Here is a 22,060-nt window from a genome sequence, read left to right on the forward strand (position 1 = left end):
TGTGGAAAATAATGTGTTTTTTTAACCTTAAACCGCATAAACACATTTCATTACACCAAATACACAAAATAATGTTCTTTTTAGCAACATCATATGACCACTTTAAGAGCAAATTACATACCTGAGTTAGTCTATCAATACTCTGAAACTACATCAAATTATATATATTTTAATACTTAGCATCAAAATTAAAATACATAACTATTTATATTAAAATAATAATTTTATATGATACATATTTATATATTTTTATTCATATTTATTATTTATTCATTACTTCTATTTCCATGAAAGACGTCAGGTACAACATTTAGCTAAAAAAAAATGTGATATGCCTGTGAGCCTTTAAATTTTAAATACATTTTTAAAGCATAAAGCATAAATTTCAAAACCGTTTATTTTAATTTGGTCAGTTTTTAGGCAAACACTCGCATATAAATGACCTCAAAGCTTATACATATAAACCAACAGCCACAAACCTCCAATTCCAGCATCTTCCTTAATCTACTTTACAGCATTAAAACATTTGACGAATTCAAGTTGGAACTGTGATTTCTCGTCTTCACCTTTGTGCATTCTCATGCACAACGTGGTCACCTACAAATTCTCCCGCATTAAATACCAAATTAGAAAATATCCCATCTAATAACATCAGCTGCCCTTTAAATTATTCTCTTGAACCTGCACCACTCCATCATGCGGCGGAGTTAATTAAGCTATGGAGAGAGTAATAAAGAAGATGGATGTGGAGCAGTCAGAGACGCGTGCCCCCACCACACGACAACAACTGAAGCCTAGTAAGGTCAGAGACCAGCGATTGATGGATCGGTCAGCCAATCGTCTTACGATGACAGCAGACTTCCTCCCCACAGAATTGGACTGTTCCTGCCCTGCAGTGCCATCGTCTTCAGCCAGTGGCCTTGCTGGGAACGTGGTGAATCAGAATTCAATTGGAAAGGCCTGATTGTCATTTGCTATCAATGCCATATGCAAAAACGGGTCAGCCAATCAGTGTACTCTTTTAGAGACGTGCTAGAGGGAAATTCTGCATACCAAAACACTTTCAATTTTAAACAGGACTGAATAGGGGCAAATTCTGTTATTTTGACAGAAAAAATAAAATTTGTTAAAAATTACAAAAACAAAAAAGACAAAATTACAAAAACAATAAATGTGGTTTTGATGCTATTTAATGTGGCGCCTCAGTTCAAGTGCCACGTGAACCAATCATCTCTTCCTCTTTACTACCAGTTAAACTAAAGCACAAAATAAACCTGAATGAACATCAGAAGGTTTGTTGAAAGAAACAGTATAACTTCAATCAGTATAATTGATCAATCAGTGTTTCAAATGAGGAAAGATGTCAATAACACAGCTTGTAAACAATATTTTATGTAATGTAACATTTACCAGTGTTACCATTCAATGTTCAATAACCTGATTGCCAACTAGAAAAAACACTAGAAATGAACATTTTGATAATTATATGCACTATATTACATATATCATTTTTTAATGCATGTTTGGGGGAAAAAAATCTGTCACGAAAACAAGTTTTTATTACAGCTTATATCATTCAAATGCAACTTGGCAACATGCAACTTTCACTCAGTAGCAAAAATATGCCTTCAAATTTCTAAAGAAAGAAATATTTGACATACTGTGATTATTATCAATATTGACTGACATGAAAATGTATCATGATAATTTTTTAGGGCCAGGCCTATTTCTAAATGTAGAAAATTGTCAAAATGATGTATATTAATTTGCCAATGTATAACCAAATCAAACTGACTGATTAGGGCTGCACAATTAATCGAAATTCTAATCGCAATTACAATTATGGATGCCACAATTACGTAATCGTTCAAAGCGGCAATTAATCGTTCTAAGTCCACTTATGTTATTCTGCACACTAAAGATATGTTTTTTTCTTTTTACATGTTATCTTAAGGGGTTTTCCATTGTTTTAGTTTTAGTATAACATTACAATACCATTCATCTTTTTACTTTTTTTTTTTATAATTTAAAGAAGAAACCAATCCAATGTATATTTGACATTTGAGGCTTAATACTATAGAAAAGGAAATTGTAATTGCGATTATTAATTACGATTATCATTCAATGTAAATTGTGATAATCGTAATTAATAATCGCAATTACAATTTCAAGGGAATAATCGACAATTATGATTTTTGTCATAATCGTGCAGCCCTATGACTGATAATAAAATATGTGATGCATTTAACAAAAGAGAAGAATTTCCTATTCATTAGCAATAGCCCCGTTTCTAAAATAGCATACTAGTGTAAGTGTACAGAAAAACTCAGTGTAAACTTGTTTTTTTTATATAGTATATGAAAAAGTATTCATTATAAAATGATTAAATACATTTCAAACACTACTGCCATTCTAATTCAAAGAAAAAAAAGGAGTGTGAAAAAGTGACAATCTACAAAAATTCTGAATTTGCCATTGCAAGGAAAAGTCCTATGCTGCATTACTGTCACATATCACACTTATTACATTGCATGTTTAATGCAGTGGAATTCAGATATTGACTTGGAAATAAAACCTTTATTAGGCATTTCTTTAAATCCAAGTTTGAGTAAAACTTATTTAACATTTGGCAATCCAATCCAGTCGAGAAAACCAAATGTAAAAAGTATGTATTATTACTATTATTCATTATATTTATTACTGATTAAAATAAAACATTAATTAAAATGAAAACAAATACATTCAAAAATTTAATAAAATTGTTTATTTCACACAGTGCAGTCAGCACATTATGTAGCATCATGTTTTCTGTGCATACAAAAAGTTTATATAATGTGTACAGTACATACTGCAGAATTTGCTATACGCTATTTGGGGGGCATGTGGGGTTGAGCTTAAACTAATTAGCTGCAGCCATAGCTTTCAAAACAGCCATAACAAGCAGCGCAAGGCCTGAATGTGTTTTACGGAATCTCATGTTTTGATCTCATTATCAACCCATATAAATGATGACTGCATGACTGAATCTGGCCCCTGAACAACCGGTGCGTATGTGAGATACAGAGAGAGAGAGAGAAAATCAAGAACAAGAGAGGGTGAGAAAGTGACCAGGCTCTCCTCAGGGAAAACATTTCCACTTTGATCATGTTATCAGCGAGGAGAACAAGGGCCAGCGTACCAGTGTGTGCCGTGTGGTCTGCAATGTCCTGTTTGTTTGGACCTGATCTGTGCTGCTGTGGTTTGATCAGAGATCAGAATGTGACTTACAGGCAAAGGTTAGGCTGGCCTCCCTGCTGACAATAGTCCCGAAGGAGTTGGAAGCAAGGCACTGGTACGTCCCAGCGTCCTGTTCTTTATTGAGATGGTTGATGCGAAGGTTACCTCCAGAGAGGCTGTGATGGGAGCCGGGTTTAGGGTTGAGCAGACTGCCATTTAGCTTCCACCTACAACACAAAGAAGTTCACAGTTCAGAGATTTCGATATGAACGCATACATTTCTCATCATGACCTTCCATGACCTAACTGTCATAACAAAGCTTATGTTCTAGCTGTATCCGCTTATTCTCAAAAAAATAAGAGCATATATGATAACATATATGAAAGTCTGGGGATAAGATTTTTTAAAAATAAATTAATACTTTTTTTTCAGAAGGAACACATTAAATGTATCAAATGTTTCAATGAAGACATTTGTTACAAAAGCTTTCTATTTCAAATAAATGCTGTTCTTTTGAACTTTCTATTCATCAAAGAATCCTAAAAAATGTTTTCCACAAAAATATTAAGCACAACTATTTTCATTGTTAATAATAATAATAATAATAATAATAATAATCATAATCATAATAATACAATCTCCTTAATTAGAATGATAAAATAATCATGTGACCGAAGACTGGAGTAATGGCTGCTGAAAATTCAGATTTTTCATCATAGGATTAAATTATATATTAAAATATATTAAAATAGAAAACAGTAAATTGTAATATTTCACAATATTACTTTTTTAACTGTATTTTGATTAAATAAATGCAGCCTTGGTGAGCATAAGAAGCTTCTTTCAAAACGTTACAAAAATCTTACAAACCCCAGACTTTTGAACGGTATTGTACATTATCTTTTAGTACAAACAAGGCAAAGCTAATACTTTAAAGTGTTCAAGCAAGCATTAAAAATCACTTTGAATACTGAGTTATACATTTATACAGTGATTTTAAAAACTATTTGGACAATTAAGCTACTCTTAAAAAGTGTCATTTATTTTAAAAGACACATCACAAGCACATCTTTTAATCACATTTAACAAAAATAATTTGTTTTCATTGAAAAAACAAACAAACAAACAAACACGGTTTGTTTGATTCAATTATTCATATGTATGTATATATATATGTATGTATATATATATATGTATATATATATATATTTATTTATATATGTATTTATATCTATATATATTTTTCATTTCGAGAGTGAATCCCGCATAAATATGCAGATGTCATTCCTGAAACTTTGCAACAAAAGATATTGGCTTCTAAAAAATATTGCAGATCTTCAGGGTTAGAAACATTGCAGTCAATGCCAACTAATAAAGTTTAATAGGAAAACACATAGCCGGAAGCAGGGTGGAATTGGTGTTACCATTATTGTTGTGCACAACTGGGGTGTCATCAGACCAGTGGGTACAAATCTGGGCTGTTAAAACAAAACCTCCAAGTGTGATCCCACATAAAGACAACACGCAAACTGCACTGAGTTACTGAGATCCACAATTATTAGACTCCAGAGTAAAGCATTTAGTACACTACACTAACTCCAAAGGGATTGTCCTTGCAATTAGTGCACTGTAAAGTGTTTTGCATAAAAAGTGTCTGCTAAATGAAAAGCAACCAGCTGTAGTCTTGATAAATTCAAAAGCCTGTTTTTTTTCCCCATACCAAGATTAATGTTCAGAATGGCACGGCTTGTGACCATCCATCTTGTTGAACACAAAGTCATACAGCATCAAATGTGAACTTTATCTGTCACGTGTATGTTCCTGTTTTCCTTATTTGGTCCTTCCGGTTCTCGTTGTATGAATTTGGTTCCAGCTGAGTTTGTTTAATTAGTTAATTTGCTCCCAGGTGTGTCCCATTGGTGTCTGTGTATTTATAGTGAGTCCCGTTCTGAGTTTCTTTGTCCGGAATAGTTTATGTCCATTCCTTGTGCTACATCTGCTTCCCCGCAATATAAAGTCCTTGGTTTTGTACTCCTGGTCTCCTCGTTCCTCGCTCCGTGCTCCTCACAGTAGCGACCCGTGACATTATCATGGCAGAGCACCAATCAAAACTAATATTTGCAGTGAGCACCTCCATATTCTATAGCATGGAATTCATTTAAGTTATCATCAGGTTCTTCAACCCTTCAAGCAGCCTTATTAAAACAAACAAGCTGCCAAATCAATACAAAAACTCACATATAAAGCATATTTTGAAATATCGCTTCCATTCAGCTTTAACAGTGGTAATGGAATGATGACTTAATTCGTGAGGTTATATGCGTGTGTGTGTTATGAGAGACCTATGTAGGGCTGCACGAATAATCGAAATAAAACTGAAATCACAATATGGGTTTATGACTTATCCAGTCATAAAGGCTGCAATGTAATTGAATGATGCGTAGCTAATCATCTGGTGTTTTCAGTGTCTTTTTATTATTATTATAATTTTTTTTTTCTTAAATACTTTTTATTTTACTTTCCAGTAAACCTCGAGTTTTCAACATTTCATTTCAAATCACAATTTTTATTTAAAAAAATGGATTAGATTTTCACCCAAAATCATGCAGCCCAAGATCTGTTCTATAGGATAATCTTAACGAAGTTAATAATAACTCGTGATTATCTTTTAAACAGAAATATTTCACTCTAAGAATTCAGAACCATTTCACAAACAGGTTGATTTTACTGATGTCCTTGCATGGTTCAATAACTAATATATCATCTCTCTTACAACCTCCTATTGCAGCAACTTTAGTTTTCCCCTTTTTTAAAGAACCCATAAAATATGTCGAACAGATTTAGCTACTGTAATGATAATCCACTGTAGGCGAGCATAGTGATGAATCCAAGTGCAGATTTATTTAAACAAAGTGATCCAAACATAATCCAAACAAACGAAGACTTGACTTGAACAGACTAGACTCACCGGCAGCAGGATAAATACATTCATACACGACCAAGCACAAAGGCAACATGATGGCTACTTATAGTAAACAATCAGGGTCACATGACAAGAACCAACCAATGAGGAAACAAGACACATGACTAGGACAACCAATCAGAACATGACACACAGACAAGAGTACCACATGGCAGGATCACATGACAGGGTAGGAAAACACATGACAGGAACATGAAACAAAGCAAAATATAAAAATAAAAGACATGAAAACCTAAACCAGAAACAAAACCCAAAACAGACCTTACAGCTACCCGTGTTGACATACCAAAAGGCCAATTTTTTTAAAGCCGATATCCATCACTACATCAGTTGACAGACTGCATACAACCCATTTTACGTCTGTAATGTGTTGGGACACATTTTTGAGTGAAACAGGATGTTCAGAGAAAAAAAAAGTAGGGTATGCGAGTTGATTTCATCCATCAGTAATTGACTAGATCATGAAAAGTGGTCTCTAAATCAATAGAGATTTGGTGGAGAGGGGTTGAAATGTAAAGCTAGGTGACAGCAGCTCAAAAGGAATTTTAGACAGAAATTTTGAAGACTACTATTTTTCCTTTGGAATAACATGCACAGATGAATCATTCACAATAAGATCAAGAACCAATTTAGAAAGTACATGGGGTCAATTTTGATTTCATGTAGCCAACAACCTTCAGTTCAAGACACATGACAAACCATTTTTGCTTTGCTAGTCTGCGATATACGCAAAGTGCCTCTGCTTTGTGCCTGACAGGCTGATTAGATTACAGGTTCAATATGGTTAGGGTTAGCAGTAAGTTTAAGGTGCCTGTCAGGAACAAAGCAGGGCACCTTCCACCAATCTCAGCTGCAGATGTTGCAGTAGACAGCATTTTACTGGGCAAAAGATCCCCGTGAACAAGATAATTCATCAACATTTTCCTGGAAAAAGAAGATATTAAATCTGCTATAACATCTACACAGCTCTGTGAAATACTTGATTCTGATTGGTCAGTTGTGACATTTTGAGGTATGTTATCCCTTGATAGCAACCGGTAAAAGCTGATAACACAGGCTCATCCGGGTAACTGAAGTCGGCACTATACTCTTGTCAGGAACAGTTTTTTCTTGGTGAAAGCTTTGTGTTTGTTTAGCTAATAAAATATTAAAACTAGATTTAAAATTGTGTACAATTATTTAATTATGTCATCCTGGTATCGCGGACTCGCTCTCTCGTTTCATACAAACGTTATTCTGCGATAATAACCGGCTGGATGTTCATTATCCCTTACTTACGGTCACCATTTAGGAGTACACTCACTTCAAAGCTAACAGACATGAACTAAAAGCCACAAAACTTCAGTTTTGATTTCATGGTTTATTGAGAGGACGTGAAAAAGTGGTCCACTATAGCTGGGTGCCTTTTTAAAGGGACAGTCCACCCAAAAATTCATGCCATCTTTCTTTCTTCTGTGGAACACAAAAGATGATATTTTAAAGAATGTTGGCAAGTTTAACAGTTTACATTCCCACTGACTTCCACTGTACGGACAAAAACACAATGGAAGTCAATGGGAACGGAAACTCATTCCGTTATTCGGAACATTCTTCAGAATAGTGGGTATATGATATTTTATGACAGAATTTGGTGGACTATCCCTTTAACTAGCGAGAAAGCTAATGTTAAATCACCCATTTCAGCATGTGGTAAATTCACACCGTGCTTTTCTAAATGGTGTTTGTAGTTCAACATCTTGTTTTCTTTGTCTGTTTCACATTTGTATACAGATGCTTCTTATTTTCCTAAACAAAAACAGAATCTCCCTAATGCCCCTGAGAGGCGGGTCATTTGCACACACAAAGACTCTTCACACCGGGAAGCGACTGCGTGTCTATGCAAAGCTCAGAAATAATATGGGTGTAGCCCTACATTGCTTCTTTCAGGACTTCTGCTCTCGAGTCTAATTTGAATCTAGTACCTCTGAATCAAAGATGCCCGCACATTCCCATCCCTCACCGAGTGTTTTCAAAAGACAAAAATGCAGTAAATATTTCATATTTGTAGCCCAGTGAACAATATTGCACGGTCTTTAGAAATGTCGGTAATTGATAGGAGTGGAGTTTCCAAATCTCAGGCTCAATAATAAGATGATTTCCCCTTCCTGTTAGTTTCCAAGTGCCCTTTTCTGCTCCGTTTGAATGAAATTCCGCTGATGAAAAGAAAAAGGGACGAGCAGTTGTTTCCGACAGTAAAATTAGTTTCTTGTTTGTTTGAGATTCTTGATGTGGCGATTTGTGAAGTGTAAAAGCACACTTGCAATTAGGAATAATGACAACAACACCACATCAAGTGCGATCAAACTTGTGACAGAAATGTTGGTTGAAATGTTGTAAACGATATATCGCTTCTAAGACATCTATTTATATAAGATAGCATGGCATTGAAACAAGAGAAGGGTACGAATGGATGTCATTAGTTATTACTAACCCCCTGTCCCTGGAAGAAATTGAGATTTCACCACCTACAGTTCCCATCTTGGGTGACAAAACATCCAGTTCGTGTCACAGACAGCCTGTGTTTTTTCTCTTTATCTCCAAGTTTTTGTGACACATTTGCATTTTCACACTACGCCAATGCTTTGCTCTCGTTTCAATGTAAGGGCCAGAAATACCACCGCGTTCTCCCAGAAAATATAACAACTTAATTTCAAAAGATCAATTATCAGCATACAAATGAGAATGCTAGTATATGACATGACAGCATGTCAAGAAACTTTGTGTAACCGTTAAAAACGGCCACTTCCCATCTGCTGCTGTAACTATGGCTACAGGCTATCCTTTGATTGACAATTCTCCCTCAACTTCACAACGAGTGATGCAAGGATATTCTATAGCATTCTCTAGTCTCCTTCATGTTCTTGAAGTGAGGTAAAGAGAAGCGAATTAGAATGAGAAGCTACAGAGAGAGAAGGTGGGAAGTCGAAGTATAAGGAGCAGCTGTCATCTCAGATCAAGAGAACCTAGCAATATAATTTACAATAAGTTGTAAAACTTCAATTATATTGCCTCCCCAACCTTCTCCACAAGTTACAAAACGTCAGACAAAGGAAGGTTATCAGGGCTGTTCAATAAGCAATGATATACCATGATTTGTTTGCATTTTATTTTTGCAATTTTAAGGAAAATCACATCGCCATGCATCACATGTGATGTCTCACACAACGTACAATACCAGTTAAAAGTCTAAACACAATTGACTCCAAACTAAAAACTTCTGATCTTGTGCTTCAATGCTTGAAATTAGTTTTCTAGTCAGACATGAATTTTGCCTACATACAGGTGATACATACATATCTCAATAAATTAGAATGTCATGGAAAAGTTAATTTCAGTAATTCAACTCAAATTGTGAAACTCGTGTATTAAATAAATTCAATGCACACAGACTGAAGTAGTTTAATAAGTCTTTGGTTCTTTTAATTGTGATGATTTTGGCTCACATTTAACAAAAACCCACCAATTCACTATCTCAACAAATTAGAATACTTCATAAGACCAAAAAAAAAAAAAAACCATTTTTAGTCAATTGTTGGCCTTCTGGAAAGTATGTTCATTTACTGTACATGTACTCAATACTTGGTAGGGGCTCCTTTTGCTTTAATTACTCGACATTCTAATTTATTGAGATGCACCTGTACACTGCCATTCATGAGTTTGGGGTAGGTACTTTATTTTTAACTTTATTGAAAGATGCTTCTTATGCTCACCAGGGCTGCATTTATATAAAAAAATACAATAAAACAGTAATATTGTGAAATATTATTACAATTTAAAATAACTGCTTTCTATTATACTATATTTTAAAATGTATTTTTTTCCTGTGATGGCAAAGCTGAATTTTCAGCAGTCATTACTCCAGTCTTCAGTGTCACATATTCTTTAGAAATCATTACAATATTCTGATTTGCTAAAGAAAAAAACTCTTCTCATTATATTTAAAAAAAATTAAAATGCTGTTTAAAATAACAGCATTTATTTGAAATAGATATATTTTATAACATTGCAAATTAATTGAATTTAATGTAACTTGTGGAATTAAAAAAAATCTAAATTTCTTAAAATATATATTTACAAAATGACACTCTAAATATTTTATGAATATTCTAAAATTAAAAAGTGGAAATAATACTAATTTTAAAAAGTCAATGTTTGACTGGTAGCGTTATACAATTCAAGCTCACAAGATGCACAAATATTGCTAAAATTTAACAAGCATTAATATAATATTAATCCAACTTTTCTCTAACAGTACATGTATACCAAAACAAAATGGAAAATATGTGATTCCAATGGTTACATGGCAGTGCTAAAATCTAATTTAAGGCTGACTATTAAAAAATGATGTTACACAACTCCCTGCAATACTTGATTATTTGGAATAACGACCAGCTGACAGTACATTATTCCTTACTTATTAAAGTCAAAAATTTTATTATATGACTGAATCAATCTGACTGCACTAGTTTACACCAACAAAAGTACGTTTTATGGGCCAGATCAGGTAGAAAGGCACTTTTTTACTTTAAAGTGTAGTTTGACATAAAAATAATAGTACTGAGGTATGATTACATAGGATCACAACATCAAACGCCTTGCAGCAGTGCTTTAACCAGGCTTTAACCAGACGCTCCATTTGGTGAGCACATGCTTTACGTGCTCATGCTCAAACAGACATTACGTAGTGCTATGCAACAGCATCTGGCTCAGAACACAGGAGGCGATTTGAGGATCTGCTGCACACTTTAAGTCTTTCTGTGTAACACATTCTTTACTAAAACCTTCTTCCAAGAAGGTAGACACACGCCAGATGCCTTAGCTCAAAAGCTACAATCACAGCTTTGATTATCTTCCGGGCTTGTGCATGTGTTTAAAGGGATAGTTTAACTAAAAGCATAAAAGTCAGTGAGTTGAAGTGAATCAGTCCAATTCATAAACAAATCATTCAAACTGATTTTGTGAACCACTAATTTACTGACAAGATTCAGAAGACTTGGAATATAGCGCACAAGTCATAAGACAACTTTTATATGGAGGCTTGTTTCCAACACGAGAAGATAAAAATAAATAAATAAATAAAGGAAATGGCGAATGCAAGATAAATCTTGCAATTCTGAGAAGAAAAATTAGAATTATGAGATATACACTCACAACTGAGAAAAATTCAGAACTGTGAGATAAAAAGGTAACAATTACCTTTTTGATAATGAGCACTAGGGAAGGATGGGAGTAGTTCATGAGGTTGAACTTAATGCACTTTGAAAGTGATGGACACTAGAGCTGCCAAGAGAAGGACATTCATCAAAAGGCTCCATGATTCAAGCTTCCTGACAGGAAAGAGGAAGCTACTGATTAGCTTTTCCATTAAGCTTGATCAATTCTGGAACAGCACATATATCAGTCTTTCTGCAGCACATCTGAACAGTTTCAGGGGAACACGTTCATTTTGAAGCCATTGAACCAGACGCTCCATTAACATACTTAAAAAGATACTTGATAAATCATAGCATGTGAAGGACAATGAAAACAGGGTCAGGCCGATATATAGCTAAAAACTGTTAATATTTTTAAGTCGTTTGACAATATTTCAGAAATATATATCTCAATTATGCATTTGCTTGAAAATGTTCAAAATACAGTACCATTCAAAGGTTTGGGATCAGTACTTTATATTGATACTTTTATTCAATAAGAAAGTATTAAATCTATCAAAAGTAAACGTAAAGACATATAATTTTAGTAAAGACATAAAAAAGCAATATTTCAAACAAATGCTGTTCATTTTATTCTCTTTTAAACTTTCTATTCACCAAAGGTTTAATCATAATTAAGCAGCAAAACGGTTTTCAAAACTGATAATGAAATTCAGCTTTTCCATCAAAGGAATAAATAAAATTTTTAAATATATTAAAATAGAAAACCGTTATTTTGATTAAATACTAAAAGAAAAAAAAAGTGGGCAGTTGTGGCCTAATGGTTAGAGTGAGTCGGACTTGTAACCCTATAGGTCGTGGGTTCGAGTCTCGGTACCAGCAGGGACTGTAGGTGACTGAGGTGAGACCCTTGAGCAAGGCACCAAACCCCCAACTGCTCCCCGGGCTGCCCACTGCTCCGGGTGTGTATTCATGGTGTGTGTGTGTGTGTGTGTGTGTGTGTGTGTGTGTGCGTTTGTTCACTACTCACTGCTGTGTGTGTGCTTGGATGGGATAAATGCAGAGCACAAATTCCGAGTATGGGCCACACATCACGTCCTACATTTTAGATTGTGTTTGTCACCCACACACTTTTGATTAATCAATAAAGATTTTACATTAACGGTTACGATTAAAGTTTTGCCAATCACTCACAACAGATTTTATCACTAATTAAACTGAAATTAAAAACAGGGATGCAAACTCATCAGGGTGCAAAAGGTGATAAAGTATGCAGAGCACAAATTCCGGGTATGGGACACCATACTTGGCCACACGTCATGTCAATTCACTTCACTTCACTAAAACATTGTAATCTATGAAAATTCCTACACAGGAATATTGGCCAAACCAACGGCATTATCTTTTGGTCAACCAATGGCAGATGTGAGCAGCATTCAGGAAACCTGTCTGAAAAAAATGCACTATTGTCAAGAACAAATGTTTAATGTACAACTATGACGGGGAGAACGTTGGTCTAAAGAGATTTCATTGTGGGCGGGGCTACCCAGTGCAATGCTGCAGAAATAGAAAGGACAAAATCTCTCTCCAGTACAAGGAAGAATGTTACTGCTTATCACGCCGCACCTGCTTAGGACATGGTGTAAAGCTACTGATGCCAATGTGCACTGGCACAAAAGAGCCTATGCATTTTTTGGAATCGTAAAAAAGGGACTGAGGTACAATTTACCGAAGCAGTGATGCAGATGACCAAACAGCAGTGTTTTTGCGCTGGCAAGTTGGCAGTCCACTCACCTGTAAAAAGGAGGAGGGTCACCTTGAGCCTCACAGCTGAAAACCACCTCCCTGTTCTTCTCCATGGAGTCTACTGGAAACACAATGCTGCCTGGCTGCTTCGTGAACACGGTGCTCTGCAGCGTGTTGCCTACAGACAGACAGAGAGAGAGAGAGGAGAAAAAGAGAGCGATCAGCACACTCCACTTACAGACATCCAACCTGCTTGCAAAACAAGCTATTAGCTGGTGGCTCTGAGCAGGCCAGAACTGGTAAGGCATTAGAGAGTCAAACCACAAGCAGACAAAACATATCAATTAATTCAACTAACACCACGGCAACTGTAATGAAACCACCGTTGATTGATATAGAACAACGGCTTGAGGACACACGTTCATCGCTTTCTATCACCCCTGTGGTCTGTTTTTAACCTTCGCTACAGCAGCGCAGTTGTAACGGGAAATGCTCGGGCAATTAGACGCGTGTTAAATGCCTCTCAGTTGATTTGAGGCTCATCGTGTGAAGCGACACACTGAGATTGCTCACGCAACCTACACAAAGCCACAATTTGTGGGTTTTTGAAACATGGGACCAAACAGGATTAGTGTGAAAATCAAGAAATTATTTTGGACCAATCTGCTAAACAATCATTTACATATTCATTTACATTTTAATGCTTCTTCCACTGTTTCTGTTTTCACTCAATATGTGTTAATTAATCAGATTACACAAAAATAATGTCAAATACATAAATATTGAAAAGTGTAGCTTTAGTAATGTAATATATATATATATATATATACAGTGGGTACGGAAAGTATTCAGACCCCCTTAAATTTTTCACTCTTTGTTATATTGCAGCCATTTGCTAAAAGATCAAAAGGGTGCTTCTACTAAATACTGAGCAAAGGGTCTGAATACTTAGGACCATGTGATATTTCAGTTTTTCTTTTTTAATAAATCTGCAAAAATGTCAACGATTCTGTGTTTTTCTGTCAATATGGGGTGCTGTGTGTACATTAATGAGGAAAAAAAATTAACTTAAATGATTTTAGCAAATGGCTGCAATATAACAGAGTGAAATTGAAGGGGGTCTGAATACTTTCCGTACCCACTGTATATAATTTATTATTTTTAATTATTTTAATTCTAATTATTTTATTTTAGTAATTGTTTTATTAGTATTTAAATGCTTCTTCCACTGTGAAAATCATCAGATACAAAAATATTGTTTAACATTTAAATATTGACAAGTTTAATGAAGTTAGCTTTACAAAAATGTACTAAGAATATGCACACAAGCAATGAGTAAAACCGAATTACAATGTAAATTTATAATTCTGGTAAAAGAGAATATAAAATAAATTTTATTAAACACAATCTAGTGATCATCTTTGATCAGATTCAAAGCAAGGTTGCTATTTTCAAAAATAGTGCCTGGTAAATTGGCTTGTGCACGTTTTTCCCACGTCAAAATGAATTGAAGTAATATTATAAAGCGACAAAACTAACAGATTATAGTATGAAAGCTGATGGGTGAAGTTAAGATTAAACTATAATAATGCTACTGTTACAGTTGCGATGATTTTTGTTGTTGGAAAAATGTATCTTTTCTATGAACTGTTGCTTTACTGTATTTAGACAGTCTGGTGTCAGTTCATGCAGTTACATATAGGTTTCTCCACTGAAAAAGAGCACGAAGCAGATGTCACTTGGTGTACATAAAAACACATCTGGAGGCAAAACTGTCTCCACCTACAGTCTCAACTATTACATTTGTGCTTTATATAATTTTAGTTGTTCTTGGTTAGTGCATGTTTGCTGGCTCTGTGCAAAGAAAATTCATTAAATACTGCACTTCACCTCACTGGGTCTCTGCCCAACTGATCTAGCAAATTTTGCAAAAGCAAAAGGTAAAAACAGGAGAAGTAGAATTAAAACTAATTTAGTCTGAAGCAGCCATTAAAAGCTCTAAAGGTTATTGGCCACTCTAACAAGCAGCAGGAGTGAGCATTATCTCCCCAAACCGGAGAACATCCACACATATTTCAGCATTAAAATAACAGAAAAATGCTTTTTAGCGGCAGGGGGTGTCAGCACATCATTGGTCAGCACATCAAATAAATACGAGCAGCTTAAAAAAATATTCAAAACATTATTTAAACAAGCAATAAAATGGGGTAAAAGCTTTGGGTTCTTTTCTACGAAATCCGTTTAATTCCATTTACTGAAAAACGCTTTCTGGTTTGAGAGCTTGCATTGCTTGCAGGAGACAAAGAGAGATAAACTTTAAGCTACTTTAAAGGAGCAAAATGTTGGATATTCTTTTTCCTGTGCTTTTTTCTAAAAAAATATTTCTTCTTAGGCAGCTTGGTTGCGTAATGTTTTTGCCATAAGCCATGTAAATGTGCTTTGTACCTCAGAAAATACCCCCCCCCAAAAGTTAATATATTACAAATATATTTCTACATTTCTTCTGGATATGCTATGCAAAAATGAAAGAGCAAATTTGTTCTGTGAAACACATCAGTTTCACAAAACTATGTTCCAAAGTTGATTTAAAAAATAGGGTATCAGCTCACTCCATATGAAAAGCTGAAAAACAATTATGATATGAAAATAAAATAAAATAAAAATTACAATACAACTTAAAATCCATACAACAGGCTATTCTTTCCAACATTTCTATCAAATACCTTTCTAAACATAACAGGTTTGTTTATTTTGTGTTATGCGTGGTCACCGAATATTGATTTATTTCCTCTTAAATTGTAACATTACATTCAACATTACAATATTAAAAAGATACCCAGCTCTCATGTTCCGTTTCATCTCAAAATTGCATGTCAGTCTTTACTCACCATCCGTTCTGCAAGAACTAATGCGTCTTTCAGGGGTAAGTGGACACTTATATCACCGGTAAAGGGCGAACTCGCTACTAAGTGCCTTATTTCGCAACCTTCATTTTCACTTTGTTGGACTGGGTGTATATGTGTGAGCAAGTTTGAACAGTTGTCTACACATTAACACAGTAGAATTTCATCCACAGTGCATAAAACTAGAGCAAGGAGAGTGTGTGTGGATCGTTACCACCTGTACAGCTGCTCTCTAGGTCGCAGGTGCTTTAATTGGGCTTGTTTTGCTTTCCATCACGCAGACAGATACTTCATCGCAGCTCTAATGATCTCCACTAATTCTGCCTGTGACATGACAATGACAGCCCCTTATTTCAGTGTCAGAGACACCGCGGTGCATTCCCTCTGTATCTGGCGATAAACACTGCTCCACAAACATTGTTTGGATTTACAAAACCTGTTTGGCAAAATATGAGTAGGATTATAGGATGTAAAATTCAACCTGAAATCTAAATTCATTCTTTATTCTTGATCTTAATGTGGACAATTAAAAGAACTGTTGTGTTGATGGGGACCCAGGTTCAGCTCCACTTTTTCTGTCAGATCTCAACTATGATATAAAATAAAAAAGGACAAAAAGCCACTAAAATAATATGAAATATTATAAAAACTAATACAATTATTACACATGTATATTATGAATATATACACTACCATTCAAAAGTTAGATTTTTGAAAGAAGTCTCTTATGCTCAACAAGGCAGCATGTATTTGATAAAAAATACAGTAAATTTAAAAGACCTGCCTTTTATTTTAATATATGTAAAACATGTAATTCATCACTGTGATGCCAAAGCTGAATATTCAGCAGTCATTACTCCAGTCTTCAGTGTCACATGATCCTTCTAAAATCATTTGCTGCCCAAGAAACATTTCTTGTTACTATTAATGTTTTACTGATCAAAATGTTTGTGGAAACCGTGATACATATTTTTTTTTCCTGGAATTTATTTGAAATGAAATATTTTTGTAATACAAATTTCTTTACTGTCACTTTTGATAAATTTAATGCATCCTTGCAAAAAAAAAAATTATATAAAAATTAGACACATACTATACACATTTCTTCATGGTAAGGGTTCCAATAGAAGCTGACCTATCGAGCCACTCAAATTACCAGAGTTATAAAGGAACCACAGACACAATGTTTACAGTCTTTGGGCAAAACCAATACCTGGGATAAAAGAAAGTATTTACCAAAAACACTTTTTCAATCCATAAGAGATTTCTTCAGCCAGTATGTACACAATTCCAGAGGGAGAGCTCTAAAAATATTCTGTATGTTTGACACTGGAGTGTTATATTGTCATATGCTACTGTTGATGCTGGATGCAGAGGGGCCAATCACCTGTACAAACACAAACGGAATATATCCAGAGGACATATGACACAAGGCATGAGACATATTTCACAAGCCTTGCATCATGTCTTGCTCCATGACAACGTACAGCAATGAATAACACCACTAGGACTGACGATACTTTTCTATGAGAACTTACAAGCCATCTGAGGTTAACACAGGAAAGAAAAAACAAAGTTGACGTTTTAATTAAAACTAAGATCTTTTAAGTCAAATTAAATGGCACCAGCACAATTAGTCAAGAACAGGTGCATGCATCCTTTGGGATGAAGAGTCGGTTCAAAACTGCAAGAGTGCACCTCCTGTTCTTTAACCAGCATGCTGCGATCAACGGCATATCCCAGTCAGTCAATTAACAACGCGTGCTCATTAAAAGATCCCGACAGTGTCAAGAAAGACAAATGAAACACGACAGGGATCAAACTTTAGTCTCACTCACATTTTTCCTCATCAAATTACGTTAGCTCCTCAAAAACATCTCGGCTTGCTCTGCCAAACATGTTATTATATCTCAAACGAGTGTTAGGAGGAAGTCAGAGAGAGCGGGAGACGGTAGGAATGGGGCCGGTTTGCAATTTCCATGAATAAAACATTTATCGATATATGCATATGCAGGAGAAAATGTCGAGCAAGCGCAACCAACAACAAAATGAAGCGGGTGCCAAAAAGAGAAACAAAAAAACGAGAATGGTTGGAAAGAAAATCGCAGTGGTGAATCGCTGACATCACCAATTAGCAAGGGCTTGCCTGCGCAGCCATCTAGGGATGCATGCATCTTCATGCAGCCACGAGAAGAATAATTGCGTCCCCAGAGATGGAGCAGGTGAGTCCACCTGGAGCGAAACAAGGGCTTCTGTTACTCAGAAACAGTCTTGGCTTTCATCAGCAAGAAGTCAGCTCCCCTCTATTACTGTCATCAATGAACTGCAATGAAATGAAATGAAAGCTAATGAAAGCTTTAATGCAGTCACTTGCACGGAAGCCAAGCGGCCTGATATTAAGACGTCATCCAGCGAGAGATTATTTTTCACAAAGTCAGGAGGTACTTGAAATATCACAGGCACTGGAGTGTCTCACTAAAAATTGATTACTTGGGGGTTCTGGTCTCCTTCAAAGACCAGATGGAGAGACTGAGGCTGCAGAAATGCAGATGTGGACGAGGATCGGGACAGCGCTGTATCACAGCCGCAGCTGTACTCCGCTAGATGCTCTTTTTGAGGAGTCCACAGGGTTGTGGTAATAGGGCACTGCCACTGTTGGCCTGGCAACGGGACACAGGGTGGGATAGACCAGATGCTGTTATCCACAGAAAGGTTATTGCATCTATTGAACAACCATGGGTGCAAATAGCAGTTGAAAAAAAAAATAAATAGCAATAACATGACAAAAGGTTGTACGTTTTTCTTATCTCATTTTCTCTCATCGCATTTGGAGGTTTACAGTGATTTAAGATAAAAAAAAAAATAAAAAAAAAGTAGGGCAATGGGAAACAGACGAAAATGCAAAATCTAGTCATAAAAATTTTATTTACAGTATAACGCAGTATGTCAGGGCAAAATTTTTAAGAATTCAACTGATTAGACGACTTTTGATTATTAAAATTTTAATAAAACAACTAAAACGGAAAGCAGAAAAATTACGATGAAAAACAGAATTTGGGAAAAATAAACTGCAATTTAGGAATAAATAAAACATTTAATAGGGCCCTAAAAATTTAATTTTTATTCAACTTTTAATAACTTGTTAAATTGTACACATTTTGTGATTTCAATTAATTAGACATGCTTTCTGATGACTAAAATGTATTGAAACTATTAAAATGGAATGCAGAAAAATTAAAACAGAAAAAAATGGAATCCAGTAAAAAATTAATGGAAATTGAACTTGGGAAAAAATAAAACAGAGCTTGGGAAAAATGTATTATATAAAATTTATTTCATAGGACCCAAAATAAGGAACAACAGAAAATAAATCTAAACATTCTATTCTAATTCTATTCTTTAAGAAAAAAAACTTGCCCCTTTTAGACTTGCACTCTATTCATTTACTAACTGCTTGTTTTCTTAAAAAAAAAAACTAGCTTCTTTAATCTTTTTGTATTCTATCTATTTGTTTTCTTTTTATTTATTATACAATTAAAAAAAGCAAAAAAGGCCTTTACCACTAGCTTGCTTATTCTTTTTCTATTCTGTCTGTTTTCTTTTTATTTATTATATAATTAAAAAAGACCTTACTACGTGTACTTCGCTAGGCTAACTGAGACTTGTTATAGCACTTGCATATCATTGCTCTCTTGTTGATTTTGATTGCTTCCATTGTCCTCATTTGTAAATTGTTTTGGATAAAAGCATCTTCTAAATTACTAAATGTAAATGTAAATACACAACAAATAAATAGAATAAAATTTAAATGTCAACAATATTATCTAACGTCACTGAATTACAGTATTAGGCTAATTACATTAGGTTACACCAAAAAACAAAAAGCTCCACATTGCATCAATTGCAAATTGTCACTTTTTTACTCTGTAGTAATGATTCTTCAGTGCGCATCTTATGTTCAGTCGGCTGCATACATCAATTAACACAGTCAATGTGCAGTGAAAAGGTGATTATAAATAGTTAAATGAGAAGGAAACAACCAATCACAATCAGAATGCAAATCATGGACAGAAATAAGACCAATTGCAATTCAGGATGCAAATATTACTATGACAGCATCACTGAACTACTGAAGACTCTGTCTCTGTGAAGACAATGTGAGATTTTCATACTTCAATTTAATTTCTTAAATATTATAAAGTTCATAAAAAAAAAAAATTATATATATATATAACATGCTTAAGTTTAAAGTTATTTGCTAAATAAAATTTGAAAGTCTGTATATGTTCTATAAAGTATACTATGGGTACTATGCATGAAATTCAGATGTACTACATCCACCATGTTACTGTCACGTGACCTTCCAGTGTCAGTTGTGTCGCTTCATTGCCATTCACAAATCTTCTCCCGTGGCCTCATGGGATAGTAAAGTATCCATCGAAAGTGCACTTAAAGGGGTCATATGATGCGAATTCAAGTTTTCCTTTATCTTTGGCGTGTTACAAGCTGATTGTGCATAGATAAGATCCCTGAAGTTAGATGGAAGTAGTAGGTCATCCAGGTTCTTTTCACCTACTGTTTTTCGAATAATAGGAATTCGAACATGCTACTCTTTTGGCATACTGTTTTTTGCATACTATATAATAGGGAAGTATTCGATATCGGATGCAGCGAGTCACTTGTCGCCACCTACTGGTCTATCAGTGTAACCTGCAGAGAGAGTCTCTGAAAAAACAACAATCTGACTTTTGTTCCTAAAGTTTTGTTATACATTTTATGAAATTTTAAATTATTACCAACCAACTATTCTTTTTATTTGTTTGTTTGTTTTTTCAGCACATATTTAATTATTAGTGTCTAATTGGCATTTGTGTTTTGGGGGAAGCTTTCAATATAAAAAAATAAGGCAATAATGAGAGTAATAACATGGCAAACTTTAATAGGAATATCTCATTGTTATTTCTACCCTGTTCAACTCTGTTCGTTCTGTGACACATAATTTACTGGGGCATTGTCAGCATGCAGACTGCAATGCTGGATCAATGCAGAGCAAGAGGACCTGCGATTGGTTCGGGGCTCTTGACACGCTCCACTCATTGATCAAGCCCCTGAAAATTCATGAGCAAAAATTCCAACATGTATTGAAGGCTTTCATAAATCTGCTCCTGAGAGTATTAGTTCCGCTGTGTGGCTAAATCATGGGCTGTCAATAATTCAGCTGAAATAATTCACTTCTCAAGTGCTTCTGACAGCCAAAATATATAACAAACTATGCATGATAATGAACAAAATCAGTAGCGGCAGCTGCTAAGACTAGTTTGTGTTTGATTAATGAGGTATTAATTCTCTACTCTTTGTAATGATCAGATTAAAGGTTTCTAAGTCTCAGCTATAGATGCTTTTATTAATAACAATTGGAGCAAGAAGACCAAGATCCAGAGTCTCAGGAGCAAGACCAGTTATTATTATTATTATTTTTTTTTATGATGCTAACAAACATTTATCAAAATTAAACCCAGTCAAATCAAGCAAAAAGCTACAAAACTGTACCAAAATTAGCTATTATGGACATGCTACCATGGTCATAACATATTCTGGACACATATGGAAATACTATGGTGTTCTCTTGAAGTTTCCTGGAGTGGTACTGTGCAGTACCATAGTAAAATGGTAGTATCATAGTTAACTAAAACTAGAACCATTAAAAAAACATTTTAAATTACAAAAGTGTTAATTGAAAAAATAAAACAAAAAACTTAAACATACTGTATTTCAAGGCAACGTTGCATTTAGTTTAACTTCATGCACTAAAAAACTAAACAAAAAATTAAGTTAAAATTTAACAAATGAATAAACATTAAAATGAAAATAGAATATATAACAAATTCAAAATATTAATAAAAAATATTATCGTATCTCAGCGATACCAAAATACTGGTTGGTGTCTGATCTTTCATATGTTTGTGTGATGGCAAATGCAATATAAGATTTATTATGGTATTTACATTTATTAGTAATA

The 22,060-nt window shown here is 34.7% G+C and overlaps 1 protein-coding gene across 1 annotated transcript in view; it reads right to left on the bottom strand.

Moving 5' to 3' along the window:
• The window catches only part of LOC107680721 (contactin-4-like), a 151,655-nt gene that overhangs the window by 87,471 nt on the left and 42,124 nt on the right, over nucleotides 1-22,060 (bottom strand). Inside the window, exons 6-7 of the mRNA XM_016476755.1 lie at nucleotides 13,187-13,316; nucleotides 3,268-3,443 (exon numbers count right to left, since the gene is read on the bottom strand). Coding sequence (XP_016332241.1) covers nucleotides 3,268-3,443; nucleotides 13,187-13,316 — 306 coding nt within the window. The remainder of the gene's footprint in view (nucleotides 1-3,267; nucleotides 3,444-13,186; nucleotides 13,317-22,060) is intronic.

This window comes from Sinocyclocheilus anshuiensis, unplaced genomic scaffold (assembly GCF_001515605.1).
Source record: "Sinocyclocheilus anshuiensis isolate Anshui unplaced genomic scaffold, SAMN03320099.WGS_v1.1 scaffold396, whole genome shotgun sequence".
Taxonomy (NCBI): Eukaryota; Metazoa; Chordata; class Actinopteri; order Cypriniformes; family Cyprinidae; genus Sinocyclocheilus; species Sinocyclocheilus anshuiensis.